General features: G+C 46.0%; 1 protein-coding gene across 3 annotated transcripts in view; it reads right to left on the bottom strand.

Annotated features, from left to right (window-relative positions):
• Window positions 1-26,913, bottom strand: part of LOC149874063 (uncharacterized) — a 42,191-nt gene that overhangs the window by 5,749 nt on the left and 9,529 nt on the right. Inside the window, exons 2-6 of one of the 3 annotated variants that reach the window (XM_090055947.1) lie at window positions 26,269-26,420; window positions 25,482-25,560; window positions 24,816-25,056; window positions 23,069-23,212; window positions 12,588-15,534 (exon numbers count right to left, since the gene is read on the bottom strand). In XM_090055947.1, coding sequence (XP_089912073.1) covers window positions 23,114-23,212; window positions 24,816-25,056; window positions 25,482-25,560; window positions 26,269-26,293 — 444 coding nt within the window. In that variant the 5' untranslated portion in view covers window positions 26,294-26,420 and the 3' untranslated portion in view covers window positions 12,588-15,534; window positions 23,069-23,113. Of the gene's footprint in view, window positions 1-12,587; window positions 15,535-23,068; window positions 23,213-24,815; window positions 25,057-25,481; window positions 26,421-26,913 lie in introns of those variants that run through there. The other 2 variants (XR_016443333.1, XR_016443332.1) reach the window with 2 other exon arrangements.

Genomic DNA, 26,913 nt, shown 5'->3' with positions numbered 1-26,913 from the left:
TTTTCCTTATGTCCAGCCTAAAATGGTGTTGGAAGAGTTTGTGACCATTGGACCTTGTCATTCCTTGGGGTGCTCTGGTGAACAGGTGTTCCCCCAGGTGCACACCCCTTAAGTACTTATAGGCTGCCACCAAGTCAGACCTGAACCTTTGCTTCTCCAGGCTGAAGAGTCCCATGGCTTTCAGCCTCTCCTCATAGGGCCTGTTCTCCTGCCCTCTGATCATGCACATGGCTCTCCTCTGGACTCTCTCAAGCTTCTCCTTTTTGAATTGTGGAGCTGAGAATTGGATGCAGTACTCCAGCTGCGGCCTTACCAAGGCCAAGTACAATGGGAGGATGATATCCTGGAACTTCCTCAAGAAGCATCTTCCAATCTTCAGGTACTTCACCTGAGTTCCACGAATTCTCAGATATCCTTGCCAGTGGCCACATTTTAATGCCTACCAGTTCCTTAAGCACTTTTGGGTGCAATGTGTCTGGACCAGATGATTTGTGGGTGTCCAGCCTCTCAAGGTGTTCCTTCACTAGGTCATCACCAATAATGGATGTATATTCACCCTCGCCCTGGCCATCCCACATCATGTTAGGCAAGACGGTCCCTTTGGGCTGATGAAAAACCTATGCAAAGTAATCATTAAGCAGGTTGACTTTTTTCTGGGTGTTGGTTGTCAACTGGCCCATTTGGTTTAGCAGGGGACCAGTGTTACCCTTGTTTTTCTTCTGACTCCCCACATATCTGGAGAAGGACTTTCTATTGTCCTTGATTTGTATAGCCAGTTGGAATTCAGTTACAGCCTTTGCTTTCCTGGTTCACCCCCTACAGGTGCAGACCAGTACAAAATACTCCTTAGCAATGCTTCCTGTCTTCCATTCTTTATAAGCCTCTCTTTATGGATGTAAGAAGTCCACGAGTTCCCTGTTGAGCTAAGGGGGTTGCTGTGCTCTTTTACTACTTTTCCCATGGGTTGGGATGGACACCCCTTTTGCTTCTAGGATTGCTTCCTTAAGGAGCAACAATTCATCATGAACTCCCCTCCCTGTTGAGTCATGGCCTCTCAGGGCCTAGACAAGAAGCCTCCTGAGCTTATCAAAGTAGGCTTTCTAAATGACTTGCCAGCTTTGCGTTGGATAGTAAAGGTGATCAGCTCATGATCACTGTCTCCCAGCTTCCCTTCGATCCTTAGATCACTGACTAGATCATCCCCTTTGGCCAGTACCAGGTCCAGCAGTGCCTTACCTCTAGTCAGCCTATAAACTTCTTGAGACAGGTAGAGCTCATCCATGCATGCGAGGAAGCTTTATGATAGATTGGATTTGGCTGAGTGCTTTTTCCATGAAATGTCATGGGGGTAGTTGAAGTCCCCCATAACAACCATGCACTGAGAGTGTGCAGCCTCAGCCAGTTCCCTAACGAATTCATGGTTGAAGTCTTGTTCCTGATTAGGAGGTCTGTAGTAGACTCCTACCATTGTGTCCCCTTCACCACATTCCCTTCATATTCTAACAGAGGGTCTCCAGCCTTCCTCCATGTGTGCCAATCTCAGCTTTTAGGGATGTGTAGGCATCCTTGACATAGAGAGCTACACCCCCTTTTTTCAGCACAATCTCTCCTGTACAGGGTGTAACTGTCTATACCTGTAGTCCAGTCATAGGAGGAGTCCCATGTGGTCTCTGTTATCCCTATCAGATCATAGACATTTCTGTTTAGCAGGAGGACCAGTTCCTCCTGTTTATTCCCTGAGCTCCTGGCATTAGTGTATAGACAGGTAAATGTGCTGTTGGAACCCATAGGCTTCCTTGCACTCAGGTAGGAGCTCTGTTCATGGACTGGGGTAGGAGTGAGTTCCCTTGATCATCCAAACCTGCTGATTATGCAGTTGATTTTGGTGGGCTTGCTTTGGTGGTTGTCTGCCCATCTCGTGGCAAGCAGCCATTCTGGCTGAGAAGAGCTTCTTCCCCAGTGGAGTGAGGTGGAGGCTGTCTCTTCCCAGAAGACCTCTGCCTTTCTGCCCAAAGAGCAGAGTGTGATCATGGAAGCCAAAGCCTTCCTGATGGCACCAGCACTGCAGTCTTCTGTTAACTATCTCAAGTCATCTGTCCCTCCTCAGCCCGTGACCTGTAACTGGGAGGATCAAGGAAAAAACCACCTGCACCCCCAACTCCTTAAATCCCACTCCCAGAGCCCTGTAGCCATTCATGACCTGGCTAGGATTGCTCCGAGCCATGTCATTCATGCCCACATGGATAAGGAGCATGGCGTAATGGTCAGAGGGCCGGATAAGCTTTGGGATCCTCTCAGCTATGACCCAGATATGGGCCTCTGGGAGACAGCAGACCTCCCGAACTAAGGGGTTGGAGCAGCAGATTGCTCCCTCTGTCCCTCTCAGGAGGGAGTCTCCCACAATGACCACTCTGCGTTTTGTCTTGGGGATGGTAGCTGGTCGCAATTCCCCTTCACTTGCAGGAACTGGCAGCTCTGCAGGTTCCACTGGTACTGCAAGAGGTTTGTACCTGTTGCAGAGATCCAGGGAGAGGGGAGGGGAGAGGACCCTGGTGCAACGAGCCTTGGGGCTGGTGACAATCTTTGTCCAACTCCCTGGCTGGACAGTGTGGGAGATCCTCATGTCCTCCTTTGTCCTGGCAGATGACCTAGGTCTACCTTCTGCTTTCTTTGGGTGAAGGGCCCGGCAATAGGAGTTGATCTCCTGTTCACCATCGCTGATGGCATGTAGCCTCTGCACCACAGTCTGGAGCTCCACATCTGGCACTCCAGAGACTCCAATGCAGACAAAACCTTATGGGGGAGGTGGCAATGCTCCTGGTCCCATGTGCCTTGAGTCATGCCAGGCAGCCCCTACAGCCAAGAGCCAGTGCAAAAATGTTGAGAACCACTGCTGTAAGCACTAGAAAACACATTTTCCAAGATCCCAGGGAGCCTTGCAGGTTGAGATGTCACATCAGAGCCTTGGAGACTGGTCTTTCAGGCTCCATCTTATTTTAAAATCCTCAGAACAAAATCCTAGATTATTCCTAAACAAAACTTTTCATAGTTTCCTTTTCACAGGAAAGTTCAAAATTTTTACTTTTCATTTTGGAGTGGATTTTATATTGTTGTTACTAAATAGACTTTGACCTACACTCTCTGCCATATAGCAATAAAGCAAAAGCAGAATGGTCATCATTATTATAGTAGACTAATGTAATGAAATCTGTTTTTTTGGCTTTACAGAAAGATCTGCCAGAAGGAGGAACTGCGTTCTCAGAGAACAAGGTATTGTTCTACAACAACTATGGATATTGTCCTACAACAAGTATCAAAAGAAATAATGGACTACCCAGCATAAGTGTTTTTGACTAGAGATACACTATAATCCAAAATACTGTTACAGATGCATATACATAAATCTGAACACAGTCTTTCATATATATTCAATCAAAGGGTTAAGCTATTCTGGGATTTCTAATGAGTTTTTGTTTGGAGATTACCCCAAGTCTGCCAACTGTTCTAGACATCTGATTATAGATAAAAGGAGATAGTCAATGATGTACAATAATATTTGATCTTGCTGCCTCAAAATGTCGTCTGAATTTAGAAGGGGCTCCAAAGCACTATTTTTTAACTATATTCTAACTGACTTATGAAGAATAAGAGAGTATGATGTTGAATGTAAGCTTGGCAAACTGGTTCTGTAATTGTTTCCAGGTAGTTGAAAAGCAACTGGAGCGATAGCAGGAAGATTCCATGCACAGAAAGTGTCCTGCTGTGAGTCAGTTGTTGGAGAGGAAGGAAGTAGCTTAATCTTCCACAATGCAAATCATCTCAGTTTATTCCCTGCCTCTCCTTATCCTGTACTTGAAATTTAGTAGAGATGTAGACTTGCTGATTACTGAGTGTGTCTACACATACACTTTAATGCGCATAAGTCTGTTCTAATGTACATTAAAGCATCACAAAAAAGTGCTCTTTAGCTCATATGTATTTTTCTAGTTTCTCACAATTGAGGTAATATATTTAATATGCATTAATGAACATGTAAATGTGCCCACTGAGTAATGGGCTAGCCCATTGGCCCACACATAAAAATCCCTGAACAATGGGCCATTTGAAATCCAAATATGATTCCAGAGTTTGCAGGTGGGCCTTCCCTCTGTAATGAACAAAACAAAAATCCAACTCTTCCAAGGTTCAGGGTGTTTGAATATTAGTTTCTGAATTTTAGCATCATAGAAAAACAGATTTAGAAGGAAACTCATCAGGTCATCTAGTTCAACTCCCTGCTTAAGGCAGGATCATCACTGACTAAACCATCCCAGTCAAGTGTCTGTCTAATCTGCTTTGAAAATTTAAAGGGATGGAGATTCCAGAACGTCTGTAGGTAGCCTGTTCTAATACTTAACTACCTGCATAATGATAAAATTCCTAATCTCTTGACTAAATATCCTGTGCTGCAGTTGGAGACCATTGCTCCCAGACCTGACCCTATGACCAGAAAGAATAGTCTATCTCCATCCTCTTTATAATCACTCCTCAGGTACTTGAAGACTATTATCAAACAGTCCTCTCTTCTCCAGACTAAATGATCCAGTTCTTTCATCTTTTCCAGGTAGTTCTTGTTGCACAGATCTCTTATCATTTTTGTCACTCTCTTCAAGACTTGTTCTAATTTGTCCACATCTTTCTTCATTACTTTATCTATCATTCAGTGCTCCAGGTGAGGCTTCACTAGTGCTGAGTAGAGTGGAAGAATCACTTCTCTTCATTGCAAGTCATGCTTCTATCAATACAGCCTAATATGCTGCAGGCCTTTTTTTGCAAGAGCACACTGCAGTGTTCTCTCTAAGCTGCACAACATGCACTGTGGTGGGCCAGAGGGGTTGCTCCTGCACTGAGCCACCCACCTCACTGTACCCGACCACCTTCCAGGCTCCGAATGCCTCCTTGGGGGCACCTTACATCTGGCTGACCCCCTTCCTGGAGCACACCCACTAGCCTGGGGGTAAGGCCGCCACCACCCAGAGTCTGGACTGATCCTGGACCTGTCCCCTCTGGGAAACACCGGCCTATTAGCCCTTGAGGGTACCTGACCCACTACAAGAACTTGGGGTACTTCCCTCAGTCTAGAGCACAAACAGTGGTCTCCCTTAGTCAGCCGAACCAAGGGGACTCCAAGGCCTAATCTAGCCCCTCTCCCAATAGGTCTCCCACTCTAGGTACAAAAGAGAACTTTATTGGTTACAGGGAGTAGGTTTGGAATAGGGTACAGGGTAAAGCAATATCAGAGAAAGCCCTTGGAGCAAAATGGCATGGTAGCCTTTGATCACACATCTGAGTTACTGCAAGCTATATATCTAGTTAGATCTCAGGTAACTTACTCACAAATATCATCCACAGGCAGGTGGAGATTCCCTCTAGAGGCAAGCAGGTCATTGATCATTAGTTTCGAGAAAGAGAGCAAGTTTCAGATGGTCCAGCTTCTCTCTGTGAGTTTTCATCATGGCTACTGCCCCTCCTCCTGGGCAGTCCTTAACTTATATAGACCTTATGACCTCATTTACCTGACCCAATGAAGGCCAGCAACTGTTGGCTGCCAGCTAACCAATTTGAAATGCATTACTGGTTGCCGGGTAGGCCAGCAGGGTCTTTAGCCCCTTCCCAGTCATGTCGGCATTGCTTAAACAATAGGGAGCTTAAGCCCCCTCACCCAGGTATGTTATGCCAGTCATGTAGGCAGAGGGAGCAGGTTTCTCCCACCCCCCTCAGGAATGTATCCAACTCAGGTTACAACTCAGGGTCAGAGGTGTCTGCCCTCTGTAGTAACCATGGTAACCAAATTGTCAGATAGCAGAGTTTGGGGAGAGATAGAGATGGTATTCTGCCACATGCACAGCCATGCAGGCATACTTATGCTGTGCTGCTAGGTGCGTCTGCATGGCCATGCATGTCACACAGCTTAGAGGAAACGCTGGTACACTGTAGGTTCATTTTTCCAGTTTATCCAAGTTTATCCAATCTGAACAGAGGAACAATATCCCAGGAATGTGTCTGGAGCAGCCCTCTCTAACCCTTTCCCCACTTCTTTTTGCTTACACACAAGGTAGCACACAGGAGCAGTGCAAGTTGTTCTGTGCCTTGTAGTTCTCTAGAGCATCAGGAAAGTTCTCTGCTGCTGGGGGGTGAAGAAGGAACTCTCAGCCCTTTTTTTTTTTTTTTTTTTTGCTGTCACTGCTGCTCTATAAAACTAAAAATCCCAGAATGCCTTGTACTTCATGATACACACTGCCTGCCTGGCTGCTTCCTGAAGCCCTACATGCAGGCAAAGCGTGGGGCAGGAGGATGAGGCCACCCTTCCTCTCATTTTTCTGATGCACAACTGAACCCCAGTCAGAGGCCAGACAGTGCACAGCCCCTGATCTTATCTCTGAAATGTTGCAAACTCTCACAAAAGGCTTCTGTCTCATGCCTTTGCAGGGCCAACATCTGTAGGCAGAGAGCCCACCACTGGAGTGGTCCAGATGTGCTGGCTAAACCAGTGGCACACCAGGGACTGGATCCTGCTGCTCTAGTGGCTGGTGATGGTGGCAGAGGAGTGGGAGGCATGGGAGCAGTCACAGATGTGGGAGCAGGCCAGGTGGGCAAAGGACATCACCTGGGTGAAGGCACAGAACCAGGTGCAGCGGGCCCACTTGGCCCACATAGAGGCCCTGGAGCAGGAGTGCCTGGAGCAACTCCAACAGCAGAAGAACACTGAACACCAGGCCATGGAGGCCCTCCTGGCCCTGGTGGCTACATACATGTCCCCTGCTGCCTGGCCCCTCCCATGACCCCACAGGGCCCCTGGGTCCTGTCTGATGCCCCACGGAAGGCCCCCACCTGGCCCTGGGAGAAGGTCCTAGGGTGCCTCCTGCCCACTGACCCTCTGGCCCAGCACCCACCCCAGACCTGCCACCCCTGCCTGGGCCCAACCCTGCCACTCTCTCCCACATTACGCAGCCAAAGACCCAGCCCTGCATGAGGCCACCACATACTGGGGTTGCCACGGCCCCTGGACCAGCAGAGGAACATCCAGGGGCTGGGGTGCTGGGCACCTTCCCTGGGCCTCTGCCTCCTACACCTCCTCCCCCATGGCCTCCCACTCTGGGTTTGAACAGCCAAAATATTGTAAATAGTTTTCAGTATTTATATAGTTTGCCTCTTGTAAGTGGGTTTTTTGTTGATGGATGGGAAGGATGGTGGAAGGGCACAACTTGTTGAGGGGGGAGAGATGGAAATGGGAGTTGAGGGCAATAAAGGTTTTTTGTTTCACCCAAACGCATGTCCTGAGAGTGGTGCTGGGGGTGGGCAGGGGGTAGGAGGGGTGTGGGCAGTGCAGATAGGCTGGAGTGGGGAGTGCAGGAGAAGGGTGTTGTGCGGGGCATCCCGAAGCCAGTACCCTGCCCCCCACTGGCAGATGCATGGCTGTCCCGGGGCCTGGTCAGGGGGGAGCCTGCTGGGGCCAGCAACACGGCCAGCAGCACCTCAGCGTTCTGGTCGTATAGCTGGCAGGAGCCAGGATGGAGCAACGGGATGCTGGGCACCACTTGCAGGGGCAGCCCTGGCATAGGGAGGCAGGGTGGGCAGGAAGGAAGCTGGTGCATGCTGCCCCTGCTCTAGGCATGCAGCTTCTTGGCAGGGAAGGAGCTGAACAGGGATCAGAGCTTCCAAGATGGCTGCCAAGTGCTGGCAGATGGCTCTGGCTTCAACATGGCTGCCAAGTGCTGGCAGCCATGTGGCCAGTGGCCACAGGGATACATGGCAGGGCTGAAGGGACTTGGGACTAACTTTAGTCCCAAGTTCTTCATGTGTAGACACCAGCCAAAAATCACTTAATGCACATTCAATTTAGTTGTGTTTATTTGCACATATAGACACACCCTATGGCTTTGACATTACCTCATCCAATTCTTTCAGTACTAGGGTGCATCTCATCTGTCCACGCTGACTTGAAAAGCATGTAGCTTCTTTAAGTAATTCCTAATACGAGGTGTCAGATTCATCCGGCCCAAGGGGCCAAATGAGTGGCGTAGGGCTGGTCTGCAGGCCAGATCAGGCCCATGGACTGGCTCTGTGCACCAGATTTAGGCCTCAGGGCTTGGCTAGGCCTAAATCAGCTGTGCAAGCTTCTTGCAATATATGTGCTGGCTCCAGCCTTTGCACTGTATGCAACACACATTGGCCTTGGGGCCATTTCAGAGCATGTGCTACTCACAGTGAATGGGGTTGGTTTGGGGCCCACGCTGCACGTGGTGCCAGTGCTGGAAAGGCCCTGTGTGCTGGATCCAATATGCAGGGCCAGTCTATGGGCCTGATCCCACCTGGCCCCATGCTGTGTGCAGGCCATGCCAGGCCAGCACCATGTCACATGCAGCAAATGGGGCTGGAGCCAGCATGTGCTGCATGTGGCAAGCAGCACTGCAGGACAGATAATATGGTTCCATGGCCCATATCACTGACACTTCTGCACTAATCTATTCTTACTCTAGTCTAGGCTGCTTCTCTATCTTTGCCGCCATACAGTTTTGCTGCATGATCTTGTGGTGTATGTAGCTGTGAGACATAATGCAAGAATCTCTGAATTTCTAAGAAACCTGCCTGTATTCAGCCAGTAGCCATTTGGTTCTCAATCTTAGTGCAAATTCTGAGGAAATTCCCACACTCCTGCAGACCCTTTTTCTTGGCTCTGTTCTATTTCATTTAAAATCAGTGTCTTTTAGTTTGATTGCATCCATTGGCTGTGTGTACATGTGCATGTGTACATGCATTACCTGCTACCCCTTCCTTCAACTGAAGTAACCCTTCTTTTGTGGATTAAGTGTGCCTCAACAGTCTTCTGCCATTTAAACACCTGCTGTTTTATGTGTGTGCAGATATACATATTTCAGATGCTGATAAGGCTGCTTCCAAGTTCAAGAAAGTGCTGTTTTCCAAAGTAATAAGTTTCTTCCAGCTCTAATCAAGTTTTTAAGACTGGAACAGGCCCAGACTCAGAAAATCAAAGCTATGCAACAGGCAAATAATAGATATATCCCATAAATACAGGTTTCTGTCTGAAGCAATTGTTTTCTATGCAGTGAAAGCTAATTTCAGAGTAGATTAGTACCTTACAGACTCTCTGAACAAGTTAGTCTACAAGGGCATTTGTATACATGCATGCACTGCAGTGCTGGGCACTTTTAAAAGCAAACAGTGCTGTGATGCATGCATTTGTCTAAACGGCGAAATACATGTCAGCGCTAAGAATATGGCAGTGGCATGCTTTTGAACTAAAACACATTAAAGGTCAAACAAGCTTTAGTTAAAGTACCCCCGCCGCCATTTTGAAGTATGGGGATGCTGATACATGAGATGCTGTAGGCATTTTAATTAGAGAGATTCTTAGAGGGTCCCCACACCTCTGGAACACATGTAAAAATACCCTGTGATGCCTATTTCTAAGGTTGATTGGATAGTTCAGTCTCCACACCCATTTAGGACCTGGTTTCCCATTTTTCTAATTAGTTCTTATAAGGATGGTTTCTCAACCATCTGATCATTTTTTTTAGTCCACGTGGCAGGCAAGTTCTTGAGCTGTGTTCAGACTGGAAAAAGACATCAGTTAAAGAATCTATATTGGGGTAAGCAAAATACGGCCTGAGGGCCAGATCTGGTCCACCAACTAGTTGGATCTGGCCATAGGTGGGTACCCACCAATCAATTGTATGTGGTCCAGGGCAATCTGCACTGTGCTCCTGCCCACACCCCCACAACAGCCCTGGCCCTGGCCCCAGCCAACATGCACAGCTTCTTGGCAGGGCTACTTCCAGGGTACTGTTTGCGCCTGTCCCTGCTGTGCCACTCCAGGCAGCAGGTGGTACTGGGAAGCGGAAGCAGCAGCAGCAGCAGCAGTAGCAGGCATGGGGATGCATGCCAGGCACCACACACCTAGGCAGGCAGGGGGAAAGCGGTAGCAGGCAGCTCCTGCCCCAGTGCACAGCTCCACTGCCCCTGCCCCAGCTCCAAGCCTCCTTCGACCCACTCTCCCTGCTCAGCATTATTTTTGAGCTATTTTGCAATCTCTATATACACTACTCAAAAAAAACATAAATCAGGACAAAAAAATATTTTTTTAAATAAAATTCAAATTGGTTATAGTAGATGTTTGATTGTTAGTATACAATTTTTTTATCTATAATTTATTAAAATGATATTTTCAGAAAGACTGTATTTGTACAGTCCTTGATAACTCACCAAAACTCATCAAGTGGCTGTCCAGCTGAAATAGTTGCCATCCCCTGATCTATATCCTCAGAACCATCTAGTCCCCTCAGTCATTTTCTTGGATGCCTTCTCAATTAATCTGAACCTCTTCGGCCTAAATTTCCATTAGTTCTCAGACAGCAAAAAGACATCACCTTTGTGCCGCCTTAGAAATGGTTATAGAAGCACAAAGCCCAAGCAAACAGATGCCTATACCCCTTGTCATGCTGAAAATGCCTAAAACTGTGACCACAACAATATATAGTATAAAATTGTGCTGGTACAGAGGGATCCCTGGGGTGTACTGTCAGACATCTGTGGTTCAAGTCAGCACATGGCACCCGGGGCCATTGTCCCTCAGGATAAGACCCCTGAAGCCCTGGGAGCAGCAGGGGCCCAACCATACAGGTGATAAGGAATGGAAAAGTACTGAAAGAAGTGTATACGTGTCGAGGCAGGATGGGGGATGTGGGTGAAGGCCGAGCGGGAACAACACAGTGGCCTTCAGGATAAGCTTATCAAAAAACAGCTTGAGAAAATGCACCTGGTTCAGCGATACACCAGGATGAGTCACTGTCAGATTGCCAAGAATATGTGACGGGGTGGACAAATCTGTGTGTGACTTATCAGTATATAAAGAAGTCTGTGCTTTGCTCTCGTTGAGAATTAGCTGTCCCTTGCTTTTTCTCCCATGGCCATGCAAAATAAAGTGCTTCTGATAGCCAAACAGTAATCCCGTCTAAATTTCCACATCACAGGACAACGGTGATGTCTATTTTTGCTGATCCATGAGATCAACTACGTTGGGACACATACCAGCACAGCTGATGCTGTGACAATAACATCTTTTTTCAGTTTCTGTGATAGCCAGTCAGAAATGAAATGAAATTACCCCCTCAGAATCTTTTCAACTTTTGAGTCATGATTGGAAAATATCCATACATTTAAAACAAAACTTCAGTATTGTCCAGTCTTTGTGGTTTTGATTTAAGCATTAAGGTCTTGTTGATGGCCAGATTCATCAAGTACATGCTATCCAAAGCCACACATCCCATCTCCTGCAAATAAAAAAATACTTTTCTAAAACTTGTTCAATCTCACACTGTATTGGACAGAGCTTTATTTAATCTGTCACTAGAGCGGTATTTGCTGGAAGATACTTTTCATTTAGCAACAAAAGTATAAAATAAAGCTATGCATTTTATCTTGATTTGTTTCTAATTCTCTACTAAGATCACAAGAATCCAAGAATACAATGCTGACTGAAGTCAGTGGAGCAATTCCTAGGTGTTTCAGTGGCTACTAGCTTATGTTCTAAATCCGTACGCTACAGAAATAACAGTATTTCAGAATTCAAACACAGACTTGTGTGTATGTATTTCTTCAGTGGTTTATTTCATCAAGAGACATTAAGGCTAGGGACAGATATTACACATAAATCAGATTAAGTGATCAGACACTGATTTAAACCTGTAACAGAACAGAAGTTCAGTGCACATAAACCAGTTTGAAAATGGCTGAAACTGGTTTGAGATAAACCTGGTTGGATGTAGTATCAGGCTTAACTGATTTGGATCAAACCAGTTTTTGCAATGTCTGTCCCAGACCCCTTCCTGTTTTAAGTTAAATCAGAGTCCCCCAGCATCCCAGCAGGCTCTCTGGGCTGACCCACACCCCCCTGACCCTGCTGGTGCCTGACCCCCAGTCCCCTGCTCCCCACCCCCGTGACAACGCTGGTGTCCTTCACTCACAACCTGCAGCCCCCTACCCCTTCCAGCACTGCCAGATGGGCTCCCAGATGCCCCCATCTCACTCAGGCCAGAGCACTGTGGCTGAGGTAGCTCTGGCTCATGTGATTAGCAGCTGATCGAGTCCAGCCCCAGCCCAGGCTGGAAAGAGGAAGAGGAGAGGCCTGTGGCACCCCACCTGCCCTGGGGCACCCCCCCCCCGCCCCAGGCTGAGGCTGCTGTGCCGCACCAGGCAGCCTGGTTATGGCCCCTCCTGCTCCCCTGAGTAGCATCTCCCGGCCACCCCCCACCCCTGCAAGCACAGGCACCTACCAGCCCCAGTACCACCAGCCCAACCACACAGTTCTCCCCGTACAGTCTCAGCTCCTGGCCACCTTTCTTCAGCGCCAGCATGTACACACACTCTCACTCTTTCCAAACCCTGGCCCCCCAACCCCCACACACTTACCTGCACCCAGCTGCTGAGGCTGCTCTCATGACCCTACCTGGCTGCATGTGCACACAGATACACAGGTGTGTCCACTGCCTCCAACTGCCCCAAGCAGCCCCTTGCAGGCTGGAATGCTGCCAGCCTGGTACAGTTTGATTGCAGAGAAGGTACCACACTTTCATTAACTGCATGAGCACCTGTCTCTATCTGATTCTTCTCAGGATTTTAAGGTCTTGTTTGTGCTGGGTATGCTCTGAAACTTCACACGCCATTGGTTTTGCCCAGTCACTCCCACACAGAACACTGTTACAATAGTTCTCCCACAATCACGTAGCACATGCTTCTCCAGGACTTCTTCCTGGAGACTCTCCTTTTTCAGAGGGCTCACTATGCCTGGAACCCAAGTAACCATGTGTTGCAGTGCACGCCGGTGCCCTGCGCCTAAAAGCAGAGATGGCAGGAGAGACCTCTAGTGGTGAGAAGGGGGAGGCTCAACTGCCAGTCACCAGGGCAGCACAGGTGTTGGTTGCCAGGGAAACCAAGGGGGTCAGCTGACAGGAAGGGGCAGGGCTTGGCATAAGGCCAGGAGGGCAGTTCGTCTCTAGCAGCCAAAGAAGGTGGAGCTCTGTTGGAGCAAGCAGGGCAAGCATAGCAGAGAAGTCTGATGGCCGGAGCAGCGTCTGCTTGACAATACTGGGTGGAGGAAACCCTGACAGGGATATGCATGCAGGATAGCCAGGTTGGCTTGGAATTTACGTTATAGCTCAGGGGCTTTGTGTGTTCTGTTTTGTTGTTATGTTAAACCGGAGGACTGGGCGAGGCTATTAGGGGTGGAGGAGGCCTCATAGGAGCTCCACAGTAGCGTGGGGTCTCCTAGCACCGGAGAGGGCACAGCATTGTTCGGGGGCACACTGGCCCAGCCCGGGAGCCTTGGAGCGAGGGGGGGCGGTGAGAAGCCCCGGAGTGAGGGGGGGGGGGTGAGAAGCCCCAGAAGTAAAGAAGAGGGCCAAGGCATAGGGCAAAACCATGTCAAGTACCATCTGCGAGGCTTGGGCTGCGGTGTAAGGGAGGAAAAGGAGCTGCAGGTAGCGCCCCCTGACACCGGGCATATAAAGTGGGCAGCCTCTCGCTAATTACATCACTCAATCAATTAAGATCAAGGCGTGGCAGGTGAGTAAGCAGGTGGTTAGCCCAAGACAGGAAGGCGGAGCCCCCCACAGAAAGGCTCCAGCGCACGAGCATGTCACACCATGCGCTCACCATTTTCTTTCATAAGTTATATATTAAAACATATTTATTCTACTCAAAGAAGCATGAGTATGATGGGCAACAATAAAAATTTAGCATTCTAAAATAAGAATAGGAAAACTTCACAAAAATCTTAATACAAGATGGGTGTGTCGACATGTTCATTAGTGTGCTTTTGCTACTGTGCATTAATCTAATATGAGGTACTAAATAAATTCAGATTAGGCCACCCTCATGTGTAGTGGCAAAAGCACATGCTTTCTTAATGATGCTTAATGTGCAGTAGCCAATTTTTACTGTGTATTAGTGTATCAGCACGGTTTTTGACATGACGCTTTAATGTGCAGTAAAATAGGTTACTGAGCATTAAAGTGGACAGGTAGACGTGCCTGATGTGTGCTAAACGTTACTATTCTATCACTCTGCTTTCCTCATTGAATGGTTTCCACATTTTTGCTTATTGGACTGGATTTTTTGAAGTCCTTATTTTACTTTCTCCTTAATCCTTACTCCAACAGAGTCTACTTGGAGTGAAGAAATTGTACTACAAAAGTAACAGGATTTCTTCAACAGGTTGTGTGAACTAGAAATGCATTTGCTTAAAAGGCAGGGGGAAAGGATTGCCCTGAAAAATAAATCTGGTTTTGTAGCTTCAGATTTGTGTCGCTCATGTAACTACAGCTACAGAAGAAAACTGTTTTCTTTGTACAAGCCCAAATTTACCCCTCAGAGTTTAATTCTGCTGTTGTCTCAGATGGCTAGTATGCCAGTATCTGTACCCCAGTTTTCTCCATTAGCGTGGATGAGATAGAAAAGCTGGGGTGGAGAGAGATAGAAAAAGACTCTCTCTCTCTCTCAGTTTGGACTATTCCTAGACATGTGTGTACCATATGGCAGTGCAGAGAGGCTACTGCCACAACAGCAAGCCAGCTGGGCACCATTTGCTTTGAGAGGAGGTACTTACTGGAGAACTGGAAAATGCTGACAGTAGCTCTTGGATAGGTAAGTATTGTATTTGTGTGGTCTTTTTCCCCACTACACTTAAGTAACTAAATAAACAGGAAAGCACAAGTTCAAACAGCTTTTGTCTAGCACAGCATGGTAAGGCTAGTTAGAGGCTCCACTGTGTAAAGTGATAGTCAGGCTGATATGCTCATGCAGCGCGACAAATGAGTCTCCAAAAGGCTTTTGGAAATATCCTGCAGTGCCCTGTTTAACGGTGAAAGTAAACTGCTGATATAACATAGCTCTGCGGCACATAGGGATCATTCATCATGAACAAGCTGCTCCGTGTCTTGGCAGATAACAGAATTTGAAAAGTTTTGAAATGTTCTTTTCTTCTTAAAGATTAAGGGTAAGGGAAGGAGCATTTAGCTTGAAGACCAAATGCTAGAAAGTCTGTGGCACTGTGGCACTTTGTAACTCAGCCTGCAGAGAGGGCCTGATTCCAATTATAATGTAATTGCTTTTGTTTCTATGTAAACTTAAATGTAAGATTTCAGGCTATTCTGAGTCTTTGCAAATACAGGTCTAGTGACAGTCTTATGCCATTGTGGGGTTCATGCAGCCTCTAGAAGGGAGGATTATAATCTTCCTAAAGTAACCCTGGCAGGATATACGAACCATAATGAAACTGCAAGTAGTAAAGTTGATGTAAAGGTTGTACATAGCGCTGTGGGAATTCTGGATTGTGCTGCAGCCCAAAAGCAGCCAAGAGTTTGAGAACCTGAGGTGTGTTTTAGGCCCTTGAGTAGCCCAGAATTTGGAGGGTGCAACATGTCACTGGAAGGTGTCTTTGTGCCGCCTCTATCTGGGCTATGCTGAACACCACAGACCCTAGAAGAATAAATGGAAATTAAGTGGAACTTGTGTGAATTTCAATTTCAACATAGACTTACTTGTGCAAATCTCATTGGTATGTTAAAAAAATCTCTTCCAGAGGTTATCAGATGAGCAGATGTTAACTATTTGGGTAGTTTTAGTCCTATGAAAGCCAAGAGGAATTTTATCTTTTACTTGCATTGGAACAAAACTTGGCCATCAAAGACTCACTTACATTACAAAGAAAGGAAATGTGATTATAGAAACCACTGGAAGGATTTCTGTACAGTTAGGCTAGGAACAGACATTAAAAAAGCCTGAGCTTAAATTGATTCAATCTTTGCAGGTTAGTCTAAGCTGGCTAAACTAAACCAGTTTGTAACCACACAGACATCCCATCTGGACTGAAAAAATGCTGGCATATGTCTGCAGTGGCTCAGGGTCAGCCCATGGATCTTTGCAAATGCATCCTGGCAGGAAAAAGTTTGAGATCCACTGATCTAAAGCGGTGGGGAAGCCAATGCAGGTTCAGAAAAGGCACTGAATGAGGTCAGAGGGAAGAAGGAGGTTAGATGCTTGTAGCAGCATCCTGGATGGATTCAAAGCAGGGAGGGAAATGCAGCAGTAGTCTTGGAAGTGGGAGTAAGGAAGGTTAAAAAAAAAAAAAGAAAAAAAAAAGATCATTGCCTGAACAATGAATTTGACAGTGAGGACCAACAAGAATAGAACTTCATTTGATTTATTAGCATTTTTACAAATAATAATCAAAAAGCTCATAGGCGTCGACTCTGTGGATACTCTAGGGCTCAAGCAACCACTGAAAAAATTAGCAGGTGCTCAGCCATGCTTGCAGATGTTAAAAAAGAAAGAAATAAATTAACACACTTTATCGGAAGAAGTGGCATGTGACTTCAACATGGCTCTGCATCATCTGTAAAGATCAGGGCGTTTGGGGCACTTTTGGATAAAGCTGATTCAATTTGTTATTAGATAAAAGTGTTTAAAAAGCCCCATTAAAGCACCCAAACTTTACAACCACTGCAGAGCCAGGTAGAAGTAATGCGCTGCTTCTTTTGAGCATGTGCTGGGCTCAGCATGGAAATGCACCAAGTTAAAAGTAAACTGCCAGCTTTTTTGTTTTGAGGGGGCGGATTTTTATATCTGCAAGCACCCACCAGCAAAATACAAAGTTGGCACCTCTGAAAAAGCTACTCATCTAATGCCGAGTACCTTTAATGAGCTCTGAAAAGCACAAAGAATAAATAGGGAGACCTGTCATTTCCCTAGATCAAATCAAATGAACTAGCTACAATGGAAATTAATTACCTTAGTGCACAGTCCATGGCAGGCATACTGCCAGAGCCACTCAGCACCCATCCCCTCCCAGACCAGGGGGAGAGGCAACCTTGTCAGTGTAATGCCAAGGCTGGCAACTTGGGATGTAAGAAGCCAGGGCAATAAACAAATGTCAAGGCCCTGGAGTCAGAAGTCATAAGGAAAAAAAGCCTCAGATTTACTGATAGCCCTGAAATGAAGAGGTAAGGAAAGAGGGGAATTAACGCAGCCAGGATGTGTATTAAGCCATTGGTGAGTGCCTGGGATGGGAAGGGTTTGAAAGGAAAAATTACTTGGAATTTAAAAAAAAAATCTACAGGCACTTCCCTGACATAAAGCCCAGGTTTTACTATCTTCAGGGCACATCTACACAAGCCCTTTACTGCAAAGTTGCCTAATTAGCTCCACAGTAAATGTCCCAGCATCTTCACATGCAGTGTTATGAGGACAGAATAAACTAATTAACTCCACCATACCTGTAAATACAAGTACTATCCTATAATGGAGTTTTTTACTCTGCAGCAATACTCATGTAGACACTGACCAGACTGATTGGGTCACAAGGGCACTTCAGTGCAGGGCTGCCTACCAGCTAACCCCACACTAAAGCACCCTTGTACCCCCCAGCCAGCCCTCCACAGCATGTTCAGCCAGATTGGAGCAGCCCTGAGCTGGCAGGCTGACCCCCCACAACCACCACCACATACGCTCCCTGCCAGCTGGGGCTGCGCTGCCTCAGATCAATGTGCTGCAGCATCAGTGCATGTTCAAATGAGCAATAAGCTCTGGCACAATATACACTGGAATTTATTGTTGCACATTAATTGCACGTGTAGATGCGCCCTCAGTCACCTTGAATAGCACTATGCGTTTTGATTTTGGGAGTCTCTCAGATTCAAAGGATTTTAAACACTTTCAAATACTAGTTAGTGTAATGATAACAAAAATTGTATTATTGTGTCCTTTAACAAAAGAATGCACTGATAGAGATCAGGTATTTTCAATGTCTGCAACCTCTCTCATGATCTCACCTAATATATTTATTTCCCACCAGTTCCAAAAGGGACTCCCGGGGTAGAGCCGTCCCTAGGGGTGTGCGAGGCCCAGGGCATATCAGCCTGTGCGGAGCCCGGGAGGTGAGAGGGTGGGGGGCGAGCAGCCAGAGTGGGGTCTATGGAACGCTGACCATAGGGCCCAGGGCAGTCACCCCAATTCACTCCACCCTAGGGACAGCCCTGCCCAGGGGATTTAGAATGAACCTGGATCCAAAGCCAGAATAAGCAGTTCAGTTCTGATCCATTTAATCTGAACAGCCCTTGCAGATGATGTTCAGGGTCTCAGCATCTGAGATTTGATTCAGGTCCCATCCTTAATTAGATTATGGCCATTTTTCTTCTTTAAATAAAACTCTGAATTGAGATGGAAGAGTGTGCAATTCAAGAGGTCTAAGTCAACCAGTGCATCACATGCTAGTCTTAGCCTTATTTTTCTACCCTTCTACCCATGCCACACATTTTTATAGGACCTACACATTTTACACTTTGCAGTATGTTCAGGGCAGGAGACTAAGTGCATTAATTAGCCGTGGCTGTGGCTTCCATGGTGCTGCAGGAGGAGGGAGGATTCCTCTGCCAGTTGTCCAGCATGTCATTCCTAAGACATCTGACATCTCAAAGAGCCCTGCTGGCTCACCTTACCCACTATCCTGGTTATGTGAGGCAGAAATGAATAGGTTAATGTATCCAAGATGCAGTCCTGAGATTCTTTTTAAAACTTACTCTATTGAGTACTTAATTTCACTGCAACTAGTTGCATAAAGGCTGTAACTTCAGGCCCTGAAGTTTGGGCCCACAGACTGGCTTGTGCACTAAATCCAGTGAACGGGGTTGTTTTGGTAAATGTGCCCTGGATCAGCCCTGTGTCCTGCCTGCCTGCCTGAACTGCACACGCTGCCTCCCACCCCGTACATCACATGCAGCATGCAATGGCCCTGGCCCTGTGGCACATAGTGTATGAGGCAGATTCAGGGGACACTCTGCATACAGTGTTTGGGCCAGTCCAGGGGATGCACTACATGTGGTGCTTATGCCAACCTGGCAAAAGCGCTGCCTGCAGCATGCACCCTGGACCTACCCTGTGCACCAAATGCTGGCCCCAACCCCACATACTGTGCAGCACACAAGACTGGTTTGGAGTGCGCACTACATGTGGCACCCTCATCAGACTGGCCTTCCACACTAGATCCGGCACATGGGACTGGTGTATAGACCCAATTAACATGGTCTCATGGATCCAACGTGCAGGACTTGTCTGGCATGGGTACCATATGCAACATATACCTTATACAGTGCATGCCCCATATCCAGCCCAACTGGGCTCTGCACAGTGGGACCACCACTTGCTGCATGTGGCACATGAGGCCAGTCTGAGACAAACAACCAGCAACATGGGCTGGATGATAGGGTTCCATGGGCCAGATCTTTGTCACCCCTTCACTAGGACAAGGACTATCCATCTCTAAGTAATTACCTGTGCCATTTTATACTGTAACTATGGTAATAGTACATGATGAAAAAATAATATCTAGCATAGTGATTCTTGAGCAAGATGCCACAGTGCCCCGAGATGCCGTGAGATCCTTTTAAGGGTGCCATGGGGTGCTGCACAATATTAGCACTCTTAGGTGTGCAAACACCCACACATGGCTTACAAGATAAGCCATGAGATTTCCAATTGGACTCAGAAACATTCTGTCCTGTTGTAGTCTAAGTTCTTTGCAACAGAATTGATTATTTTTTCCATAACCAAAAACATAAGTGAAAGCTAAAACCTGGCATTTTCTGCAAGGTAACTTGAGTCTAGCGAGGCTGAGATCCACTGCTTTTTCTAGTCCCCAGAAAGTTTGGCTTTCTAGTCTCCAGAAAGAAACTTTTGGGACAGGTTTTCAAACAAGCCTCAATTAGGCTTCTAAAATTGTAAATACAGTTTAAGAGAATATTACTTTGTGGGTTAAAATTAATGTTTTTCTTTTCCGAATGGGAAATAGAATACTTGGGGGGGTAGAATACTTAACTATATACAAGATTTGTTTGTTTATATAGTAACAATAGAATGTTTATATGATGCTGCCTAATTCAGATAAAGCTATTGTAGACTGAAGAAGGCAGAAAAAAGCTTTTGGGTGAAGATATTAGCTATATACACACCTAAATCAACACAACACTAAAAGGTTTGTAAAACTCTTAAAATGTGTTTAATTAAGAAGCTGATACCATAGCTCACTGAAGAGACCTGGGAAAGGGCAGTGTCTGCCCAAAGGTTTGACAAACCTCTCTCTACACTATGTAGTTTGTTGAATAAAAGATACCACAATAATCTTTACCTCTGATGAGGCTTTCCAAGCAGTACTAAAAATATAATACTGAAGCAGTGGATGTTTTTCACCAGTAGAGGGGAGCACTATGTTACAAAAATGTTAAATTCTGTAATTTCTCTAGATTTGGCTAGCTGGTCTTAACCAAATAATTCTTACCTTTTACATTTATGGTATATGATTTCTTAGCAATTAAATAATTTACAATTGTATTAAATCTGAGTAACGTGTTTCATTAGCAAACATTTCTAATTATTGGTGTTACTTCTGATGCTGTTATATTGTGGTTTTTACGAAACACACAAGAGGGCATGGTCTTTGCACCAATAAAATTTACAGATGAACTCGCCAGATAGGAATACATGAGATGAGAGCTTCAGGAAGGTATAGACCTCATACAGGTCAGACTACAGACATAGGCAGGCTGTAATGTTCACTGTCGTTTTTTTGCTGCCCGAGTCATTAATTACTGAGGCTGACTGTGGCAACTGACCACTCTCACCTGTTGTTTTTGTCTACCTATAGTTTCATCAGCAGAATTTGTTTAGAGTTTTATTTGCAAAGCAAAGTAAAATGGCAGGAGGAGAGGGGGTTATATTTCAATTTTCATAATTTGTTACAAAAGGAGAAAGTACTCAGCACGGTATCTGCCAGAAGAGATCCTTTCTATGATAAATTACTATTATTACTACCCTTGGAGGCAAGTGGTCCTACCAGGCTGTTGTCATCTCTTCCCTGTCATATGGGTGTGAAACCTGGACAATATATCTGAAACACCTGAAAGCCTTGGAACATTACCGTCAGCAAGGTCTTCAGAAAATCCTCCATGCCAAATGGGAGGACAGAAGAACAAATGCCAGTGTTCTGACTCAAGCAAACACCACCAGCATTGAAGGCATGTTTATATGACAGCAGCTACATTGGACAGGACAGGTCATAAAGGTGCTTTACAACAGATTCCCAAAACAGGTTCTATATCACCAACTAGTCAACACTCAAGAAATAGAATAGAATAGAAAATATTCAAGAACACCTTGAAGGTCAATCTGAAGAAATGCAATATTAACATCAATATCTGGGACACTTGATCACTGAATTGTCTCCAATAGTGCCATGAAGTATGACTATTTTAAGGAAACTCACCTCAGCATGGAGGCAAATAGACACGAGAGACTAAGGGAAAGAGTTGTGACCCAACATCACCATGATCCACTCCTTCCTTCTGGAGCAGTATGCCATGTCTGCAGTCAGACAAGCAGGTCTCAGATTGGCCTCTTCAGTCATCTCCAGACTCGATAATGATTCCCCTGTCCACTAGAAGATTCATCCTTGTATTGGGGGACTACCACCGACAATGAAGGAAAGTGGGTCCCCGTCACAGGACATGCCCAGAGGGTTGCCATGACACCCCCTCACAGCCACCGTAGTACTGTCCTGCTCTCACTCCAGCCTCTCACCCTGCTGCCTCACCTGCCTTGCCTTGATGGTTTTATTAAAGAAGGGAGGCTACCCTTAGAGGCTGGTGAGTTCTAAATGCTCTTTCTAGTTCTCCACTCTTCCTTGACTTGACACACTTGTCTGGGGACTCAGATCCCATCACAATCTCTCTCAGTCTGGGGCTCCAACCCTACCACACACAGTCTTTCTTTATGGTTCAGACCCCTTTGGCTTTAATTACCATAAGGGCCAGATCTGTGGCCTCTGTCTTCCTCTACTCCTATGCCCATGCCTGTTATGCCATCAACACTTCTCCCTCCTGTTAGAACCTCAGCTCTCTTGTCTTTAGCCCACCATTATTCTGACTGCAGGCCTCCAGCCCTGGTCCACTTGTTCTGGCCCAACTTTCTTGGCCTCAGTCCTCTCTATGGTTCATTCTCCAGGCTCCGGGCCCAGTCAGGTTTGTCCCAACCTCTTGGCATCTTGGACCCAGGTAAAGCTGCTCTCCACTTATCCTAGCCCCCTGGCATCCCTGACCCAGATGTGGCTGCTCTCTGCTTTTTGACAGCCCTGGCCCTTTAACTTGGCCCCTGGACCTTTAACTAGGTTCAGCTCTCCTGAGTCCCCAACTCTGCAGGGCTGCCATCTCCTTCCTCTAAAAGCATTTGGGCTTCTGTCTCACACAGCCCACCAGTTCCTAGACCCTGGAAAAACTCTATGCTGGGTGCTCCTCTGACACCCACATGGCCTCCTATCCATAGGTTCATCTATGCCAGCTACAGTGCCCACTCCTGAAACCTATTCAGTCTTCCCAGGGTCCCATCCCCTCCTCCCCTGTAGCTACTGGCTCTCACAGCTTCCCCACATACTATTGCTGCCTGGGTTCCCTGCTGGTACCACTCAGACCAAACATTGCTCTCCGGTGTGTCTCTATTTCCTGCTGTGGAGGTGTGAGCCATTCCACATCATTCTAGTTGTGATCTTCTGGGTTTACTTTTTGTATCTGTGGTGCCTGTCTACCTGCCTTTTCCTTAGATGACCAGAGCTACTGCAGACCTAATGTCCCAAGACACCTTTTCCCCATTCTGAGCTGGACAAGTGACGAGTTCATCTAGTCTGTGAAATATTCTCTTTGGAAGAAACTGCTTTTTACAAGCTGATTTTGGGCCACCTCTGTTCTTTCCTTTAGGATTGGCATCTCATTTTCAGTAGGCTATCTATCTGGAGGCAAGTCCCTATACAACCACCTCCTTGCAACGCTTCTCTGATGAAGACCCAGCATTTAGCCTGTGCTTTCTCAGTGGAATTGGTCTATTGGTGACTCTGAATAGGTTCTTCTTTTGATTCCTTAAAGATAGTCAACAGGAAATAGAAAAGGTGCATGATAAGGGAAAAAATACTTACCATTAATCTGATTGCTGTATCATCTGCATTTTTATAATCTAGATTTTATACCAAACTCAGCACCATCATCTCTGAGACCATTTCTGCCTTGCTGTCCTCTTTCCCCAGCCTTTGTTTCCTTTGCCCATAGGAAAGTGAAAGTACCTGCCAGGTGGGAATTTCAGAGTTCAGCATTAAATTAGATAAATGCTAAGTGCCAATTTTATAATCTTTGCAGAATTATTATTCTCTAAAAAAAAAAGACAATTTAAGAAAAACCGGCTAACAGACCCCAGTTTTTAAAGTGGAACAGCTCAGGGAGTTTGTTCCATTAAGTAGTAATACATGGTTTCAGTTGTAATTTAGATACTTATTCATAGAAGTAAAAACAACAAAAAAAGGCAAAATGTGCACAAGATTATCTATTCTATTAGAATTCCACATAATAAATTATTGATATGCAAACAATCCAAAGTCCACAGATAATATAAGCCATATTGTCATATACCATAGCAACTGAAAGCAGATTATCAGTATGCCTAAGAGTTACTATGACTCTTAAACTTATTATTATCTGTACACAAAAGCACTTGGTTGAAAATTAAAACACAGTTTAATTACCACAGTTTTAAACAGGGTAACGGATTGTCTATGTATGAAAGGATGGTCCACTTTGTCTGCTGGAATGTATTTCCTATGGGGAAAAGCTATAGCAAAAACAGTTTTATGTTATATCACACACTGTAGACTTTGTGCTACAGCCCTTTGGAGGAGTACCTAGTCTTAGAAGATCCTCTGATGACTACTTCCTGGCTACTTCCCTGGGCCCTAACAACCTTAGCTACCATATTGTCTCCTTCATTCAGCCAGCAACAAGTGGAACTTAACACAGCCCATCAGCTCCTCTAAATAGGGGTGTCAAACATAAGGCCTGTGGTCTAGATCTGGCCCATGGAGCCACTCTGTCTGGCCCACCAGACTCCCAGCAGGACACAGAAGTTGGGCGGCAGCAGAGAACGTGGCAGCAGCTCTAGCCCCTGCTTCATGCCCCATACTGAAGCCAGACTTGGAGCTGCCACCACAGCACAGTGTGTATTGTGGCAGGACTCCAGCTCTGGCACAGGACATGCAGAAGGTGCTACAACCACGTGGTCTGCTGCTGCCACTGCCACTGCCACCACATTCTCTGATGCTGCTGCCATAACCGCCATGTACTTCACTGCCACCACTACCACTTTCTTGTGCACTGAACTGGATCTGGCCTGAGGCACAAAGTGAGTTTGATCCCCCTGCTCTAAAATGCTCTGGGATATTGGTCCAGTGTATGCAATCAGGGTTGCACAATGCTGCAGATCTCCTTACCCTATACCTTCCTCCCCAAGTTGAATTGCATGCATTCCAGTCACAGAGCACAACTAGGGCAGCATTTCTCAACCGGTGGGTCATGATCCAAAAGTAGGTCACAAGAATATTCAACAGGTCGTGAGCTATGGCAGACAGTGCCATAGCAAGGGGAGGGTGAGCAGGTTGACCTCCCCAGGCACTGAAGTGAAGGGGAGCCGATAGGCACTGCCCAGCTGGGGCAGGGCACAGGACAGAGCCACGAGTGGCTCACTTGTGGGGCATGAGGATGGGAGAAGGGTGGCTCCCGCCACTGTGCGCACTCCCAGAAAAGCATGGGGGAGGCATGTGCCACCCAAATCTGTAAACAAGGTGAGGGCACAGCAGGGGGGTGCCACAGGCCTCTCCTCCTCCCTCCAGCCCATACCAAGGCTGGACTTGCTACGCTGTGGTCCACATGAGCTGGAACTGTTGCAACCACCACACTCCGGCCAAAGCAGCACAAGGGTAGCTGGGGTTCCCTCCGGCGGTGGGGTTCAGAGGACTGTGGGTTGGAAGTGAGGGCCCCAGAACTGCCCAGGGACACAAGGGACTGAGGTCGGGCACTGGCAGGGGCAGGGGCAGGGGGCTGCAGGTCAAGACAGGCCATGGATCTTTGCAAATGGATCCTGGTTAAAAAAAAAAAAAAAAAAGTTGAGAACCACTGAACTAGGACATCTTTATCTTACTGAGTAGGTCAGCATTGCTCTTGACAATAAGTTCTTAGAGAAATCCACATAGAAAATGATAGACGATCCAACCTAAATTACTTAGCTCCTCAACCCCACCCTCTCTCTTCAGTGGGATGATATAGCATGCTTAGGAGTTATAAATAACTTCATAGAAGTTATTCAAAATACCAGGTCTAAATGAGCATAAATATATTTGCAGTGTTTTTTCTGAAGGTGCACTGACTGAGAAGAATTCTCAGAATAATGAATTACTTTGCAATAGTAGTGGTTCCTCTTAATCTATTATAATAGCCAAGTATCTTACCTTTGAAGATCCATTGCCTTTGTATAACAAGAAATGTAAACCCTTTCAGGTTTCTTACCGCATACAGATTTTCCACAGAGGATCTCTAGAGTTGTCTAGGGTATCTTCTATCCTCAATTCTGATTTCTGTAGTACTGCTGTATATTCAGAGGAACAAAGTAGCTTTTATAAGATTTCCTAAGAAAATTAGGTGTCTTCTTTTCCAAGACAGGGCTGGAAGTCATTGTGTGAGTAGAAGTTATTGCATTCTGGTGGTGGTGGATAGCCTGTTTAGGCATCAGTTGGTGATTGTAGGCGATTGTCTGTTCCCAGGCATGGATCCAGGCTGGTGCACTAGTGTAGTTGCACCCCTTTTTGATTCCTGCTCCACCCAAAGTTTATAACTACCTGCCTGGCAATGGCAGCTGCATTTCTAGTCAGACAGTGCTACGAGAGTCATTTGACTTCATGGTACATTATAAGCTACCTGATCCCTTCTAAACTCTTGATTCTACAAGTGTTAATGACTCTTCTTTTTATTGGTTTCGATGATCCACCAGTCAAGCTATTCTTTGTTCTGCTGTTAGCTTCTCCTGGTAATGAAGCTCCTATTTTATAGCTGTCCAGATTGTTTTTAACTCATTCCAGTGAAGTTATTTTTATATTTGTTTCAATCTTAAACTGAATAATAAATCCCTAGGCCCCTAGTGTATTAGTAAAACTTCTAGTCTATTTTTAACTGGAGAAAAATATGTTATATGTGAGGATGTGTCTCACCATCTGAACCCCTCTTTTCAAAATTTTAGATCCATCCATGCCTGTTCCTTAGCAAACTTGAGGCCTGAGGCATCAACCTTTTTATCTACCTGTCACCTCAGTAGTGGAGTCCATCTGAGCAAGATGTGCACCTGAAGACTGTAGAACATTCCCTGGCTTGGCTGGCTCTGTGTTCTCTCCAGGGCTGTTTCCACCAAACTCCAAGGCCTGGTCAGCTGTATTCTCATTTATTCTGATGTTCCTGGGGATAATTTTTGTGAAAGACAGTCTTTCTTACATCCTGGTTCATGGTAGGCAATCGTATAATCTAATAATGGTGTTTTTATTTAAGGAGGGGAAGACTACAGAAAATGAAGTAAGTTTAGTTGGGCAAATAAGCATCTCTCTAATACTGTTGTGCCGTAGTTCTTAAAATCCTATTCCTCTTTATTCTCAACAAAGTGCCTTCTTTCTGATCTTCCATGGGGCTACCAGAGTAGTTGAAGGTCCACTAGCAGGAGTTTGTTATTCTTCAGAAACAGCATTGCTGCCTGGGATGGAAAACTTCCTGTACAGCAATGTTGCTGAAATACTGAGGACTGAACTAGTGCCCACTAAAGTTAACGGGACATTTTCCACTGACTTCAGTGACTATTGGAACAGGCCCTTAGAGCAGTGGTCTCCAAAGTGGGGTGCACGCAAGACGATCCATTGGGGTGCAGGAAGAAAATATTAGAACTTTGATTTAGATGTAT

This window comes from Crocodylus siamensis, chromosome 1 (assembly GCF_052110815.1).
Source record: "Crocodylus siamensis isolate JL-2025a chromosome 1, ASM5211081v1, whole genome shotgun sequence".
NCBI lineage: Eukaryota > Metazoa > Chordata > Crocodylia > Crocodylidae > Crocodylus > Crocodylus siamensis.
Note: the sequence above shows the minus strand (reverse complement) of the source record. Positions and strands in the feature narration are given on the sequence as shown.